Here is a 16,343-nt window from a genome sequence, read left to right as displayed (position 1 = left end):
ACTATGTATTGTGAATCCTCAGGTTCCTAAGCTAAGGTAGAACTCACCCAGCCCTCTGTACTGTTGACTGTGCTTCAATAAGGATGCTCTCTCTCTGCTCATCCCTCTCTCGGTCTCATTGCTCATCCCTCTCTCGGTCTCTCTGCTCATCCCTCTCTCTCTCTCTGCTCATCCCTCTCTCTCTCTGCTCATCCATCCCTCTCTCTTCAAGAGGAAGAGCTTTGCCGTCACTGCTGAGCCAGCTAGCTTAGACAGGTAGCAGTAGGCTAGGTGAGTATGACAGGTAGCAGTAGGCTAGGTGAGTATGACAGGTAGCAGTAGGCTAGGTGAGTATGATAGGTAGCAGTATGCTAGGTGAGTATGACAGGTAGCAGTAGGCTAGGTGAGTATGACAGGTAGCAGTATGCTAGGTGAGTATGACAGGTAGCAGTATGCTAGGTGAGTATGATAGGTAGCAGTATGCTAGGTGAGTATGATAGGTAGCAGTATGCTAGGTGAGTATGACAGGTAGCAGTAGGCTAGGTGAGTATGACAGGTAGCAGTATGCTAGGTGAGTATGACAGGTAGCAGTAGGCTAGGTGAGTATGACGGGTAGCAGTAGGCTAGGTGAGTATGATAGGTAGCAGTAGGCTAGGTGAGTATGACAGGTAGCAGTAGGCTAGGTGAGTATGATAGGTAGCAGTATGCTAGGTGAGTATGACAGGTAGCAGTATGCTAGGGGAGTATGACAGGTAGCAGTAGGCTAGGTGAGTATGATAGGTAGCAGTATGCTAGATGAGTATGATAGGAGGCAGTATGCTAGGTGAGTTTGATAGGAGGCAGTATGCTAGGTGAGTATGACAGGTAGCAGTAGGCTAGGTGAGTATGATAGGTAGCAGTAGGCTAGGTGAGTATGACGGGTTGCAGTAGGCTAGGTGAGTATGACGGGTAGCAGTATGCTAGGTGAGTATGACAGGTAGCAGTAGGCTAGGTGAGTATGATAGGTAGCAGTAGGCTAGGTGAGTATGACGGGTAGCAGTATGCTAGGTGAGTATGACGGGTAGCAGTATGCTAGGTGAGTATGACAGGTAGCAGTAGGCTAGGTGAGTATGACAGGTAGCAGTAGGCTAGGTGAGTATGACAGGTAGCAGTAGGCTAGGTGAGTATGACAGGTAGCAGTATGCTAGGTGAGTATGACAGGTAGCAGTAGGCTAGGTGAGTATGACAGGTAGCAGTAGGCTAGGTGAGTATGACAGGTAGCAGTAGGCTAGGTGAGTATGACAGGTAGCAGTAGGCTAGGTGAGTATGATAGGTAGCAGTAGGCTAGGTGAGTATGACAGGTAGCAGTAGGCTAGGTGAGTATGATAGGTAGCAGTAGGCTAGGTGAGTATGACAGAGCAGGCATGGGCCTGGTGGAGGAGCACAGACCCTCATCACTAATTGCTGCCTAGATTTGCTGTCCCAATTTCCCACTTCCTGTTACGGTATAAACACAGATTCCCATTGAAGGGTCGTGGGGGATTTCCTCTGGTTTCCGTGACGATGGCCTTTTGGAGGGTAGGGAATGTGGTTGCGTGACGCTGGGTGATGAGAGCAGAGTTGAGTTAATACCGGTGTAAGACCTGCCGAGGCTTAGAACCGGTTATAACAATATTCCTTTAATACAACACCATCCCTTTAATACAACACTATCCATTTAATACAACACCATCCCTTTAATACAACACCATCCCTTTAATACAACACTATCCATTTAATACAACACCATCCCTTTAATACAACACTATCCCTTTCATACAACACCATCCCTTTCATACAACACCATCCCTTTAATACAACACTATTCTTTTAATGCAACACTATTCCTTTAATACAACACCATCCCTTTAATACAACACTATCTCTTTAATACAACACTATCCATTTAATACAACACTATTCCTTTAATACAACACCATCCCTTTAATACAACACCATCCCTTTAATACAACACCATCCCTTTAATACACTATCTGCCTACTCAGGCGTGTGTGTTCTCTGGAGCTGATGTTTTCTGACTGACTGGCCTAGTAACAGCAGTCAGTGTAGTCTATAGAGATATACTGTATATAACACTGGTATACCTCTGTGGTTAACCCACCAGACCTGGGACAAAATACTATTTCAAATAATTCAGGATTGTTGGGTCTGTCGAGTGTCAGGGTGGTATTTTTGTGAACCATGTGACCCATTGTGCCAGGCAAGGTCAATAAAGCACAGAGAAGTCATTTGAAATTATTCAAAATAGTAATTCTAGTAATTCTTCTCAGATCTGCAACCCACATACTGCCCAGTGTACTGGACTGGGTACAACTACTCTGATATGAATTGTTAATAAGGCATAATAAGACACTATGCCTTTCTTTCGGTGGCTATGTACAGTAGTTTTTTGTTATTTCTACATTCCTTATTCTTTACATGGAGTTTTGTTTTAGTTCAGCTCTTGCTGTTTTGTATGTAATGTTGCTGCTCTAAACAGCAGCTTCTCACTGACGTCTCAAGGTGCAATAATGAGTTTTTTGTTGTTTTCTTGTCAGAAAAATCCCACATCAACCTTCACTGTCTTGTGACTGACTACACCACTGGTTCATCTTTAATAACTTATTGTTTAGGTTTGAGTGATGACTTAACCTGCTGGGGGTCAGAGGTCGGGGCCACTGGGCCCTGAACACAATGAATTTGTTGCATATTGCAGCCAACATCCTTCACTGAGATGCTGATGTGTTTGTGAAGCGATAGTGTGCGTTTTCCCAGACCCAGACTCTGATGACACCCACACCAAACCCATGAAATGATGCCGTCAACTTGTCACCTCTATTTTTGTAATGTTTTTTTTGTAGGTTTGGTTGATATGACACTCATTGATAGAATGGTCTCTTTTATCACAATGTGCCATGGAAATAAATTAAAAAAAAACACAAATTAATCTGCTCGTGTGTGTGTGTATGTGTGAAGTTTATAATAGTTTTGCTTTTTTCATGAGTTTTTACTTTTATATCGTTTTAACTTTTTGTTTTAAATTTCAGTTTAATTTAGTTTTTAAAGCAGGTGTGCAAGTTTAGTTAAGTTTTTATTTTTTGAAAATGCTTAGTTTTAGATTAGTTTTTATTATTTCCGTATTAGTTGTAGTTTTTTCTTCTTCTGCGCTATCCTCGTGAGACCATCCTGATCTCCTGAGCTCACATTATTTCACTCCGTGTGAAACAAACCATCTGGACCACGTCAGGTTACTTCTGCGCAGGGACACAGTGAAAAAAATGGAGGATAGATTTCATATCCACCCAAAATACTAGGCTTATGTATGAAATAAAAAATACTAAAACTTAAGACTTTCTCTCTGATTTTAGTTAGCTTAAGTTAGTTAGTTAGTTTTACTTAGTTAACACACAATACGGTTTTAGTCAGTTTTTTTGGTTTAGTTTTCATTAACTATAATAACCTTGGTGTGTGTGTGTGTGTGTGTGTGTGTGTGTGTGTGTGTGTGGGGGGGGGGGGGGTGTATTATTGAAGATAGATACTTTTATACAGAATATACAATTATACAAAAAATATACACAACATAGTCTATAATCTCAAGCTGTACAATAGCGTGCAATACCTACGGTGTCGGTCAAATCAAATAGGGGGTCTGCCATGTTGATGAATAAAAAGTGAGATGTCAACTGAAACATCTGGGCACCAACCCTGACTAAGCTAAGCTCCCTGCGTGCTGGAGGAGATGTTGAACAGCCTGCTGGCGACTGGCATGAAGGAGCTGCAGCGCCCCCTAGGGGCAGTCTGTTGCTGGAGGGGCTCCTCTGCCTGACCTGAGTGTCGAGGGTGGGAGACATTGTTCCTGATGGCCCTCAGTTTGGCCAGCATTCTTCTCTCTGCCAATACAGTCACTGAGTTCAGGCTGACCCCCAGGACAGAGCCAGACTGACCCCCCAGGACAGAGACAGGCTGACCCCCCAGGACAGAGCTAGACTGACCCCCAGGACAGAGCCAGACTGACCCCCCAGGACAGAGCCAGACTGACCCCCCAGGACAGAGACAGGCTGACCCCCCAGGACAGAGACAGACTGACCCCCCAGGACAGAGCCAGACTGACCCCCCAGAACAGAGACAGACTGACCCCCCAGGACAGAGCCAGACTGACCCCCCAGGACAGAGACAGACTGACTAGGTCTGCATTCTTTGCACAGACGGGTAGCCTGAACCGAACAGGCACGGGAGACTGTTGATTCTTTTACTAGAGGGAAAGATATGAAACACTGACCTCTAGTGGTCAAGCTGAGCAACAGCGGATATCTGCAGGCTCTATGCAGGCAGCGGCCCGCGGGCCAAATCCGGCCCAAAGCTTCTCAATCCCTCAGAAGTATTTTGAATATCTAAAAAAAAATCTTCCAATATTGAAGCAACACAAAAAATCGTTGAGATCGAAATAATTTCATTAGGAATGATTTATCGACCCCAAATATGTGTTTTTGACAGTGGGTTCTAAATAATATGTCATATTATTATTAGCCAGTAGCCTAGCCTACATAACCCGATGCAAGAAATGAAGGGCAGACTCACTCGCAAAGTTGTGCTTCACTGTTTGTGAATAGCGGTGGAATGACTTGTGCAGTAGCTCATCTTCATGCAAGAATGTGGACAACTCACAGGCTAGCTCTCATTTAACATTTCATTTTACATAATGCTCGTTTGACATTTCGTTTGATTTTATTTTTCAAATGCACAATGACAGTAGGCTACCAAAAATCTTGGCCTCTGTCTAATAATACCATATTGTGTTTATGCAAAACAGTCACAAATCTCTCTAATTTTTGTATTCATATTTGACTGTAATAAATCGTTTATCGGCGTTTATCAGTCTTTTCCCCAGCAATAATAGCACCTTCTACATTAGGGTTAGTTTAACCTTAAAGAAAAGGGGTAGCCTAAATGAAATGAAATAAAAAAAACAATAATAATAGTTGTAAACAAGTCCCGGGAAATTAATAGGCCTACAAGTAAATTAAATATAAAAGTTTTGTCATCTATTATTTATCAATCTGCCTCATTTTAGAGAACTTCAACTGAAAGCAGAGGATGTGATATTTCAAAATAAAAGTCCCTCCGAGTAAATTGCTGTCACACTGGCTGACTGTATGGGCTGGCCATACTGAACTATTGTTTATAAATGTAATATCGAGTGACTGTCACGATAAAGGCTGTGGTTTATTGAATATTATAGCCAGGTTGAATCGCATTTTGTCTGAGTGACTTTTAATGTGAAAGGAATCACCATTCCTCACAGAAACCTTTCACTGTACGCCCGTTGATTCTGAGTTGACATTGCATTCATATCAAATTAGCTTGGTTGAAGCATTCAGGGACGGACAGGGAGATCTCGCTGACTGCTGGGACGGTAGCAGAAGGATCCTAGTGCAGTAAGTGGCTGGATATCCTTTCGACATATACTGTATCATCTTGGCACAGATAGAAAACCACTATTTCAGCCTCATCCTCATCCAGGTCTGTGCGGTGAGCGCCTCTGTGTGACGGGATGATGTGTAGATGTGGCAGCAGCAGGGTTAGTTCCAGCAGATCACAGCTGGGCAGCTGGCCTGGGCAGATGCTGAGGAGGATCACACGGATGTTAAAGCAGATTTCGAGCTTGTCTTAGGGCGCCTACATGTTGCGTGTTGCTCATAGACTCAGTGGACCTCTTGCATGGTTGTGTTCCAGATCCAGCTGGTCTGTGTCGGGTTGAACAGCGGACTGCGGATGCATGCTCGACCGATTGCACGGTCCCTCTGGCAAAACTAGAACACAGCCGTATGGATGGACTATAAATGAATATTTCTTAACAAAATACTTTTCTGTAATCTGCTAAAATGAACCACCGGGGCCTGTGCTGTTCTGACAATGCGCCTAGTTCAGCCCATAGAGACACAACCTTACAATCAGTCAGGCACATTGGAGGGTTAATATGTAGCCATGCTGAGCCCTGATTGGTTGAGAGTGAGGCAGAACCATGGATCAAAGGCCGCAGCAGCTGGTCAAAGATCAGTAGCCTAGATAGATAGATCACTGTGCCTTCTGCACATATCAATGACCACCAGCAGAAGCCTCGTCCAGGACCAAAGGAAACCTGACGGAGGACCACACACTGGTGAGAGAGAGAGAGAGAGAGAGAGAGAGAGAGAGATCAGTCCTTCAGATGAGTTGCTTATCTCGTGAGAGAGACCTGACTTTAATTTAATTTAAAGAGACAGTTACGCCTTTTCGACTCAACCCCCCCCTCTCTCTCTGACCCCGTTGACACCGTGCATTAAAATGTGTCTCCTATCGATATTGTATCTAGATAATGATTTAGCCTGATTACATTTACACCTGGTATTAATATGAGTTTTGATTATCTTCAACCCGATCCGTTTGAGATCCGATCGACTCTGTCCAGCTGACAATCGAACGTCACATCCTGTTTGTGCTTGAATATTTTAGTCACTCACTCACTCACTGAAATCACCTAATCAACTCACTCACTCACCTCATCAACTCACTCAGTCATTCATTTTTTCACTCAATCACTTAATAAGTACCTATGTAACTGAGTGAAACTGGGTTCTCGTGTATTCTTGAGTAGGCGGTGAGTTGTTGGTTAATGCCATACACCCTTGCTGATGAAGAGCTAGCTTGTCATCGGCGTAGCAGGCTAAAACGGTGCCTGTCCTGCAGGAGACCTGGGTTCAAATCCCACCCTGGCCATGCCAAAACATGTGGGTTACACACAGTCACTCATTCACTCACTCATTCATTCATTAATTTGTTCATTTGTTCAGTCATACTCAGGCAGGCGTGGTTTCTGAGGAGACCCCGGGGTCGTGGGTCGTGGGGTCATTGTGAGTTCATTGTAATTTTGCGCTTCAGAACCCTCGGGGCAGGTCAGCCGTCACCATGGCAACACAATGCTGAATCAGCAATGTGGTAATCCATGCCAGAGAATAACTCACAGGGCAGTCTGTCCTCTGACCAGAGAATTACTCTGTTACTCACAGGGCAGTCTGTCCTCTGACCAGAGAATAACTCTGTTACTCACAGGGCAGTCTGTCCTCTGACCAGAGAATAACTCTGTTACTCACAAGGCAGTCTGTCCTCTGACCAGAGAATAACTCTGTTACTCACAGGGCAGTCTGTCCTCTGACCAGAGAATTACTCTGTTACTCACAGGGCAGTCTGTCCTCTGACCAGAGAATAACTCTGTTACTCACAGCAGGATCGTCTCGCGATGCCAGACTTTGGAGATCTCCGCCTCTGAAATTCTGGAGACATCTCCGTTGAAAATCATCGCTAAGAACAGCGCCGAAAACTGACACGACCAATGAGAGCCACTGCCGACACTATTAAAACCCTTCAAACCCCTCATGTTTGGCCTGTTTATTGCTTGAATGATTGTAGACTATGACTATTCGGTTGACGGTTGATTTGTGTCTTGTTTGGCCTCAGATAACCATGACGACAGAGCTATCCACCTCTATCAACATCAAGGAGCCTCGCTGGGACCAGGGAACGTTCTTGGGCCGGGCCAAACACTTCTTCACCGTCACAGACCCCCGCAACGTCCTGCTCTCCAACCAGCAACTCCACAACGCACACAAGATCATCACTGACTACAGGTCAAACCCTCAGGATCATACATTTCAGGCTAGTTTAGATAACATTAGGTCAGATTAATTAAGGATTGATTGATTGATTGATTGATTGATTGATTGATTGATTGATTGATTGATTGATTAGGCCTGGGGATCGGTCGGTCGAAGACCAAAGGAGAACTGGTCTGGCCTAGAGACCTGCCTTTCCTGTAGACATACTGTACAGTGATTGTACTGCTTACTGTTCATACAGCTGTAATTGTTAATTGTCCAGTGTTGCTCTGACCACAGACAAGGCGTGGTGTCCCCAGGCCTCACCGAGGATGAGCTGTGGAGAGCCAAGTACATCTTCGACTCCGCCTTCCACCCGGACACCGGCGAGAAGATGATTCTGATTGGCCGCATGTCGGCGCAGGTCCCTATGAACATGACCATCACTGGCTGCATGATGACCTTCTACAAGTGAGCGCCGCGTGCTATTGGTTGAACCAGAGACCTAACATCTCATTACAAAAGCACTGCAGTACCGACCGTAAACGGTTTGACCTGGTAACTATAGAATGATTGAAGCAGCGTTTCTACTTCCTTGTTCCTTGTGACCGGCTGACTCAGGGCAGGTCAGACCCAGTGTTTGGCACTACCATCCAAAATCCCCAAATCCGGCCGTCTAGATCTTTAGCCTTTTCTCAAAACTCTTTAGTTCTGACCCTTTACTCAAACTCACCGTGCCGACGGCTCACTGTGTTCATGCACGTCTGTCAGCTAGTTGTCATGTTACACACCTGGTTGGCCAGACCAGGCGGCCATTCGTCCCGGCATGACCTACTCACACCAGGTCAGCTGTCTTGTTCCCTCTTCCAGCATGCCACATCCATCCCTCCCTCCCTCCATCCATCCAGTTTATAGAGCAGTATATTGGAGGAGTTTATAGAGCAGTATATTGGAGGAGTTTATGTAAGGGATAATGAATGAATGAATGAATGAACGAACGAACGAACGAACGAACGAACGAACGAGTACAGCATAGCCACTTTGATTCGTCCTGTCATGGTCCTCCTCTGTCGTTCTCAGGACCACTCCTGCGGTGCTGCTGTGGCAGTGGATCAACCAGTCCTTCAACGCCATCGTCAACTACACCAACAGGAGTGGCGACGCCCCCATCACAGTCAGGTAGGAGGAGCCCTCAGCGCTCTAGCTCCTGATAGGTTTGTTGAGTATTTATTGGCACCTATGAACCAGTCAGTGTGCAGAGGTGGATGTTGTTGTTGTTGTGAATGTTGTGTTTTGCAGTCAGCTGGGGACGGCGTATGTGTCTGCCACCACGGGGGCGGTGGCCACGGCTCTGGGACTAAACGCACTAACAAAGGTAACCCCGCCCATCTCTGTCTAGCCCCGCCCATCTCTGGCTGTATCTCACCTCATTCACAACCAATGTGAAGCAGCTACAGTATCTGGGTGACGCTTGGCTGCCAGTAGGCGCTAAAGCAATCAGCACACATCAGCTACAAGAGATGACAGAGGGACAGGAGGGGAGGGGGGTAGCACACCTCATCTACCACCTAGCAGCCCAAGCACTCACCACATGAGTACATGCTAGTAGGAATTCTGACTTCTAGATTAGATGGCCATGTTACAGTAATGGTAGGAAGGCAGGGACCTCTTCCTCTATCGCTGCCATTGAACTACCCAGTCTTATGGTGGGAAGTTAGCAGGCTAGCTATAGTAGCTATCAGGAAATAGGCTGTTTTACTACGATTGGCTACTCTCTCATCCTCTCATGTATACATTTAAACCAGACAAGATGTTAGTCGTGGTACCCAGTCTGACCAGTCTCTCTCTCTCCCCTCTCTCTCTCCCTCTGTCTCTCTCTCCTTCCAACTCTGCGTCTGACAGCACGTCTCTCCCCTGTTTGGGCGGTTTGTTCCGTTCGCTGCCGTGGCTGCAGCCAACTGTATCAACATCCCTCTGATGAGGCAGAGGTAGGAACAAGCACAGACCCAGGAAGTGATGTCACAGACAGATGATGTCAGGGACAACAACCAATCTCCAAGGCCTGCTGTTGGTACTGATAGGAAGAGCTGTATATCTCTACAGGACAAGGACATTCTAATCTAGTGTAATATAAACTATAACATTTTCCTAGAAGCCTAATCAGTAAGGTTGTTTCCTCATCTCTCTTTCAGGGAACTGAAGCACGGCATTCCCATAACAGACGAGAACGACAACCGGTTAGGAGAGTCAACGACAGCTGCCCGGCAGGCCATCAGCCAGGTGGTGGTCTCCAGAATCCTCATGGCTTCTCCAGGAATGGGTGGGTATGACAGGGCAAACCTGGCAACCCGTGTGCTATACCCGACAAACCTGGCAACCTGCTGAGTCTCTGAGTTTTTAGAGATGTTGAAGGCCGTTATCACTCTTGACTTGTTTCGTTGTCCTTTATTTCAGCTATCCCACCCTTCTTAATGAACACTCTGGAAAAGAAAGCCTTCCTTAAGGTAATATCACATTATTTTGGTGAATTGATTTGATAATATGTGTCATATTTAGTAGTAGTAGTAGTACAGTAGTAGTAGTAGTAGTAGTAGTAGTAGTAGTAGAAGTAGTAATAGTAGTAGTAGTAGTAGTAGTAATAGTAATAGTAGTAGTAGTAGTAGTAGTAGTAGTAGTAGTAGTAGTAGTAATAGTAATAGTAGTAGTAGTAGTAGTAATAGTAGTAGTAATAATAGAAGTAGTAGTAGTAGTACTTTATTGATCCCTGGCTGGGGGGAAATTGGACTGTTACAGCATCATCGGGGACAGCCCTACAGACTAGAATACACATTTACAATAAATTCAAAATATAATTCAAACATTTTTTTTACTTGGATTCTGGATTGTGTTATTTAGTTATTTCCTTCTTTCTAGTAACGTGTAGTGATTTCACCCAGGGCTAACAGAAAGCTCAGTGTGACCGAGTGACCGACTAAGCCTTCTCAGAGTGGGCCAGGAAGTCAAAGCCCATAGCTGTTGTGCAAGTATGCAATCAAGAGACTTCAGTATCTGTTCTATCTTATTCTTCTGACTGACTCAACATATAAGGATTGGCGTAAGCAGCCGATCCGAAGCCTCAGAGCTTGAACAGAGCAGTCTTCAGATCTACTGCTTCAGTGATGAGGGAGGACTAGTGACTAGGACATGTGAGAGGAGATTCAGAATCCACCCCCACTTCCATCCTCATTGGTTTGTCCCTGGTCTTTTCAGAGGTTCCCATGGATGAGTGCTCCCATTCAAGTGGGCTTGGTGGGATTCTGGTGAGTGAACACAGATGGAGCACTGATAAGAACATCAGCCAAGATAGACACACCATCGGATGAAGTCTACCTACTTTTAATACACACACAGAAAACATATGACATACAACTGACCTATATGTGTGTGTGTGTGTGTGTGTGTTCTGTGGTTCCAGCCTGGTGTTTGCTACTCCGCTCTGCTGTGCTTTGTTCCCACAAAAGAGGTGAGAGAAACGCCAGCGTCGGGTCGTGATCGCGTGATCGGCCGTGTCAGCGGTGATCAGCTGATCGGCCGTGTCAGCGGTGATCAGCTACACGCTCTTCTTCTCTCAGAAACAGAGACAGCGTGTCGTGATTGGCCGTGTCAGCGGTGATCAGCTACACGCTCTTCTTCTCTCAGAAATAGTCAGAACAAAGTCTTCATACTGGCTTGACTGGGATTCCTTACTTTCTGACTTAGTGGAAAGAATGTCGCATCATGTTTACATGGTTCTCTCTCTCAGCTCTGTCAGTAATATATTATTAGTGATATATTTCTCTCTCAGCTCTGTCAGTAATATATTATTATATTAGTGATATATTTATCTTTCCCAGCTCTGTCAGTAATATATTATTAGTGATATATTTCTCTCTCTCAGCTCTATGTCAGTAATATATTATTATATTAGTGATATATTTCTCTCTCAGCTCTGTCAGTAATATTTTATTATATTAGTGATATATTTCTCTCTCAGCTCTGTCAGTAATATATTATTATATTAGTGATATATTTCTCTCTCAGCTCTGTCAGTAATATATTATTATATTAGTGATATATTTCTCTCTCAGCTCTGTCAGTAATATTTTATTATATTAGTGATATATTTCTCTCTCTCAGCTCTATGTCAGTAATATATTATTATATTAGTGATATATTTCTCTCTCCCAGCTCTGTCAGTAATATATTATTAGTGATATATTTCTCTCTCTCAGCTCTGTCAGTAATATATTATTATATTAGTGATATATTTCTCTCTCAGCTCTATGTCAGTAATATATTATTATATTAGTGATATATTTCTCTCTCCCAGCTCTGTCAGTAATATATTATTAGTGATATATTTCTCTCTCTCAGCTCTGTCAGTAATATATTATTATATTAGTGATATATTTCTCTCTCAGCTCTGTCAGTAATATTTTATTATATTAGTGATATATTTCTCTCTCAGCTCTGTCAGTAATATTTTATTATATTAGTGATATATTTCTCTCTCCCAGCTCTGTCAGTAATATATTATTAGTGATATATTTCTCTCTCTCAGCTCTATGTCAGTAATATATTATTATATTAGTGATATATTTCTCTCTCAGCTCTGTCAGTAATATATTATTATATTAGTGATATATTTCTCTCTCAGCTCTATGTCAGTAATATATTATTATATTAGTGATATATTTCTCTCTCTCAGCTCTATGTCAGTAATATATTATTATATTAGTGATATATTTCTCTCTCTCAGCTCTATGTCAGTAATATATTATTATATTAGTGATATATTTCTCTCTCTCAGCTCTATGTCAGTAATATATTATTATATCAGTGATATATTTCTCTCTCAGCTCTGTCAGTAATATATTATTATATTAGTGATATATTTCTCTCTCAGCTCTGTCAGTAATATATTATTATATTAGTGATATATTTCTCTCTCAGCTCTGTCAGTAATATATTATTATATTAGTGATATATTTCTCTCTCGCAGCTCTATGTCAGTGAGCGGTCTGGAGCCCGAGCTGCAGGAGAAGATCAGGGCGAGTCACCCGGGGGTGGAGAGGGTCTACTTCAACAAAGGACTCTGAGTGTCCAGCTGGTCTCACCAGCCTGGTCTCATCTCACCTCCTCCCTGGTCTCACCTCACCACCTCCCGACACTCTCCACCAGCCCGCCTCGTGTGCCAAAGCCGAGTTATCCTCCCGTCATGTCCCTGGTCCTTCTAACCCCTCCGTCATGTCCCTGGTCCTTCTAACCCCTCCGTCATGTCCCTGGTCCTTCTAACCCCTCCCTCATGTCCCTGGTCCTTCTAACCCCTCCCTCATGTCCCTGGTCCTTCTAACCCCTCCCTCATGTCCCTGGTCCTTCTAGCCCCTCCCTCATGTCCCTGGTCCTTCTAGCCCCTCCCTCGGTCAGTCACACTTCCCAGAGTCGGACACGTCTCCTCTTCCTCACTAGTCTTTTTGTAATTACCTGCTTTGTTCCTTTGATTATGTTTTAGTTGATTTAAAAAAAAATCATTCTAGACATGATGATGATGATGATGATGATCTACCCTAGTATACCAGACTCATCGCAATTTTATTTTATTTTTTTGTCATTTTCGCTGAGTCTGGACTTTAAGCCTCTCAGAGCTATTTGAGTTTTCCCAGAAAATGGGGCACCAATCAGGAGACTGCATTTTAACTGCTGTTCCGCCCCCAGTCCCTGATTGGTTCCCGTAGATGACGACGCGAAATATAGGAGTACGCTAGAAGTACAACAGTAATGGCAGCTCCCGAAGTAACGAGCGGTAACATTAGAAGTTATTGCAGAAATAGACTCAATAACAACAATTAAAGAAGAACAAGAGTTTGCACTAGCAGAGTTTCTCAGTGGAAAAGACGTTTTCACCGTTCTTCCAACTGGATTTGGCAAAAATTTGATCTATGTTTTGTTATCCTGATTGGTTGAAGGTTGGTTTGTCTGTCAAGGTCAGTACTCCCTCCCACTCATCGCTCTGGGCGGAGGGACGCCCAGACTCATAGTGAAAACGTCAAAAATCATCATCATGGTTTAAGTGATCTGTGCAAGAGACAGAGTTCTTACTTTGTCATTTACATTCCCGTACAGTATTTGTCAGTGATTTTTGTTAATTGTATTTTTTTTTCTGCCAAAAACACATTTCACATTCAACACAGTGTTGTGGTCAGTGGAACAAACTGGCAGCTGTTATATACCAGTGTTTCTTATATAAGTTAGTAAGTTTCTAATCACATGTTAGTATTGATCTACACATTGATGCCTACTGGGAGTATTTCCAGTACAGTATTTAGCCAAATACCATCAGAGATTTAAGATTTCAAAATCACAAACTCTAAAGAGTAATGGTGCCATTTAGAGGATGACAGATGAGTGTTTTTAATGAGTTCATTTTGCCAAATGAGTGTCCTGAGCCTGGAGGCCTCCTGACTACTGAGAATCAATAAGTCTGATGTGATTTAATAAATCAAAGTTTTAAGGACCAGGGATTCTCCCTGCAAACGTGATGTTATAATGGTGACAGTCCGCTGGTGTATTAGTGGTGCTCTCGGAAGCAATATCTTAAAATAACTTCTGTTTGTGATCCATTCTATTTATTCTGCTTGCCAAACATGCATGAACAAACTATTCCTCATAAGCGTGACATTATTGTTATATTTACAACTGTGGTTCCAAGTCACATCAAGCAGTCTGTCTAGTCACATCAGGGCGACGTTCAGGATCATTGAACTGTTGCAGACTGTCTGATTTCTATTTCAGAACAGAAAATAACAAAGTTGAAGATCTAGTGTTACCAAAAGTGGGACCTGTAGACCACTTGATCTCCACCTTAACAACCCTGTCCCCTTCAAACATTGTGGCCTATTTAAAATGGTGGAACATACAGCATTGTTTTGTCCATGTTCTGCCCTAAGAGGGATCCTACTGCTTAACTAGAGAACCCCTCAGGGATCCTGAACACAGCCCAGTTTTACACCACCAACACAGGCCAGTAGGACCTGTGTGCCAAAGAGCTGAACACCAGGTTCTGGCTCCTCAGTCACTGAACACCAGGTCCTGCTCCTCAGTCACCCTGAACACCAGGTCCTGCTCCTCAGTCACCCTGAACACCAGGTTCTGGCTCCTCAGTCACTGAACACCAGGTCCTGCTCCTCAGTCACCCTGAACACCAGGTCCTGGCTCCTCAGTCACCCTGAACACCAGGTCCTGGCTCCTCAGTCACTGAACACCAGGTCCTGGCTCCTCAGTCACCCTGAACACCAGGTCCTGGCTCCTCAGTCACCCTGAACACCAGGTCCTGGCTCCTCAGTCACCCTGAACACCAGGTCCTGCTCCTCAGTCACCCTGAACACCAGGTTCTGGCTCCTCAGTCACTGAACACCAGGTCCTGCTCCTCAGTCACCCTGAACACCAGGTTCTGGCTCCTCAGTCACTGAACACCAGGTTCTGGCTCCTCAGTCACCCTGAACACCAGGTCCTGGCTCCTCAGTCACCCTGAACACCAGGTCCTGGCTCCTCAGTCACTGAACACCAGGTCCTGGCTCCTCAGTCACTGAACACCAGGTCCTGGCTCCTCAGTCACCCTGAACACCAGGTTCTGTCTCCTCAGTCTCTCTGCTCTCAGGCTCCTCACAAGCAGCACATCCACATGCAGTCACACAGGATCTAGCACATGGATATATATGGATTTTATAACAAGAATGGCAACCTTTGGTTTACATGTACTGTAGCTTGACATTTCAGTCCTGTATAGTTTTAAGTGTAACATTTGGATCACAATGCACATACAGTATACTTTGAGGTCTCACTCCCATTCATTTACAAACTCAAAATAGTTTGTCATCTTGACTTCAACTTCTACGTCTGCAAAAATGAGTGTTTTTAAATACTCGTGAACATTCCATTGGGTTGAAGATGGTACCTTTGTCTCATCACATCTTGTTTATTTTTGTATAGTGTTCAATGTTTAAGTATGAATATATCTATTTACTTATGGTAGTACTTAAATAATGTCAGTGTTTAGGTTTCCCATTCTTCTGAGAGAACCTATGCTTCTGGATCTGTTCCTCGGTAGTTGGTTTGAAATGAAGTTTCTCTCGTTTCAGTGATTCCCAGTCTGTGTAACTGAATGTAGTTATCCTGTTCCTCTCACACAGCAGTGCTACTGCTAAACATGTTAGATTGTTCAACAACGAAAGCACAATACTGTCACGTACTGTAATTGAAGTTCTGTATATTTTTAAATGAGTGTCAGATGTAGCCTACTCTGTGCTATCATCTACAGTATCTAAGAAAGCTATTAGAAATACGCTATGACAAGAAACAATAATTGAATTAATTAGTTAAACAATAATAGTGAAAAATGTTACCCTTGTTAAATAGTTTTTCAATTTGAACTAACGTTACCCCTGTGTTAAATAGTTTTTCAATTTAAACTAACGTTACCCTTGTGTTAAATAGTTTTTCAATTTAAATTAACATTACCCGTGTGTTAAATAGTTTTTCCAATTTAAACTAACATTACCTCTGTGTTAAATAATGTTCCAATCTGCTATACTGTATCATTCTAGCTAAAGTTATACAAATCCACTGGAGAAATAAGTCATTTTACAGTTTACATTTATTGGAATCAGATGGGTGTTTTTTGAAGAGGGAGTAATGGGA

General features: G+C 43.5%; 1 protein-coding gene across 5 annotated transcripts; it reads left to right on the top strand.

Annotated features, from left to right (window-relative positions):
- Window positions 1-5,352: 5,352 nt before the first annotated feature.
- LOC311326558 (sideroflexin-1) lies at window positions 5,353-16,343 on the top strand. Of its 5 annotated transcripts, none has more exons than XR_014631067.1 (12): window positions 5,353-5,432; window positions 7,492-7,661; window positions 7,929-8,099; window positions 8,709-8,807; window positions 8,928-9,003; window positions 9,531-9,616; window positions 9,821-9,948; window positions 10,083-10,132; window positions 10,878-10,927; window positions 11,083-11,130; window positions 12,649-14,732; window positions 14,943-16,343. XR_014631067.1 is itself a non-coding variant. In XM_084459467.1 (11 exons), exons 2-11 carry the CDS (start codon window positions 7,498-7,500, stop codon window positions 12,743-12,745), a joined length of 969 nt encoding a protein of 322 aa, XP_084315593.1. In that variant the 5' UTR covers window positions 5,353-5,432; window positions 7,492-7,497; the 3' UTR covers window positions 12,746-16,343. The 5 variants fall into 5 exon arrangements, 2 of the variants coding, with proteins under 2 accessions (XP_084315593.1, XP_084315594.1); XR_014631068.1 differs by having other exon boundaries at window positions 14,912-16,343; XR_014631069.1 differs by having other exon boundaries at window positions 14,852-16,343.

Source organism: Borostomias antarcticus, assembly GCF_949987555.1.
Source record: "Borostomias antarcticus genome assembly, chromosome: 28".
NCBI lineage: Eukaryota > Metazoa > Chordata > Actinopteri > Stomiiformes > Stomiidae > Borostomias > Borostomias antarcticus.
This window is presented reverse-complemented; position numbering and strand designations above follow the sequence as displayed.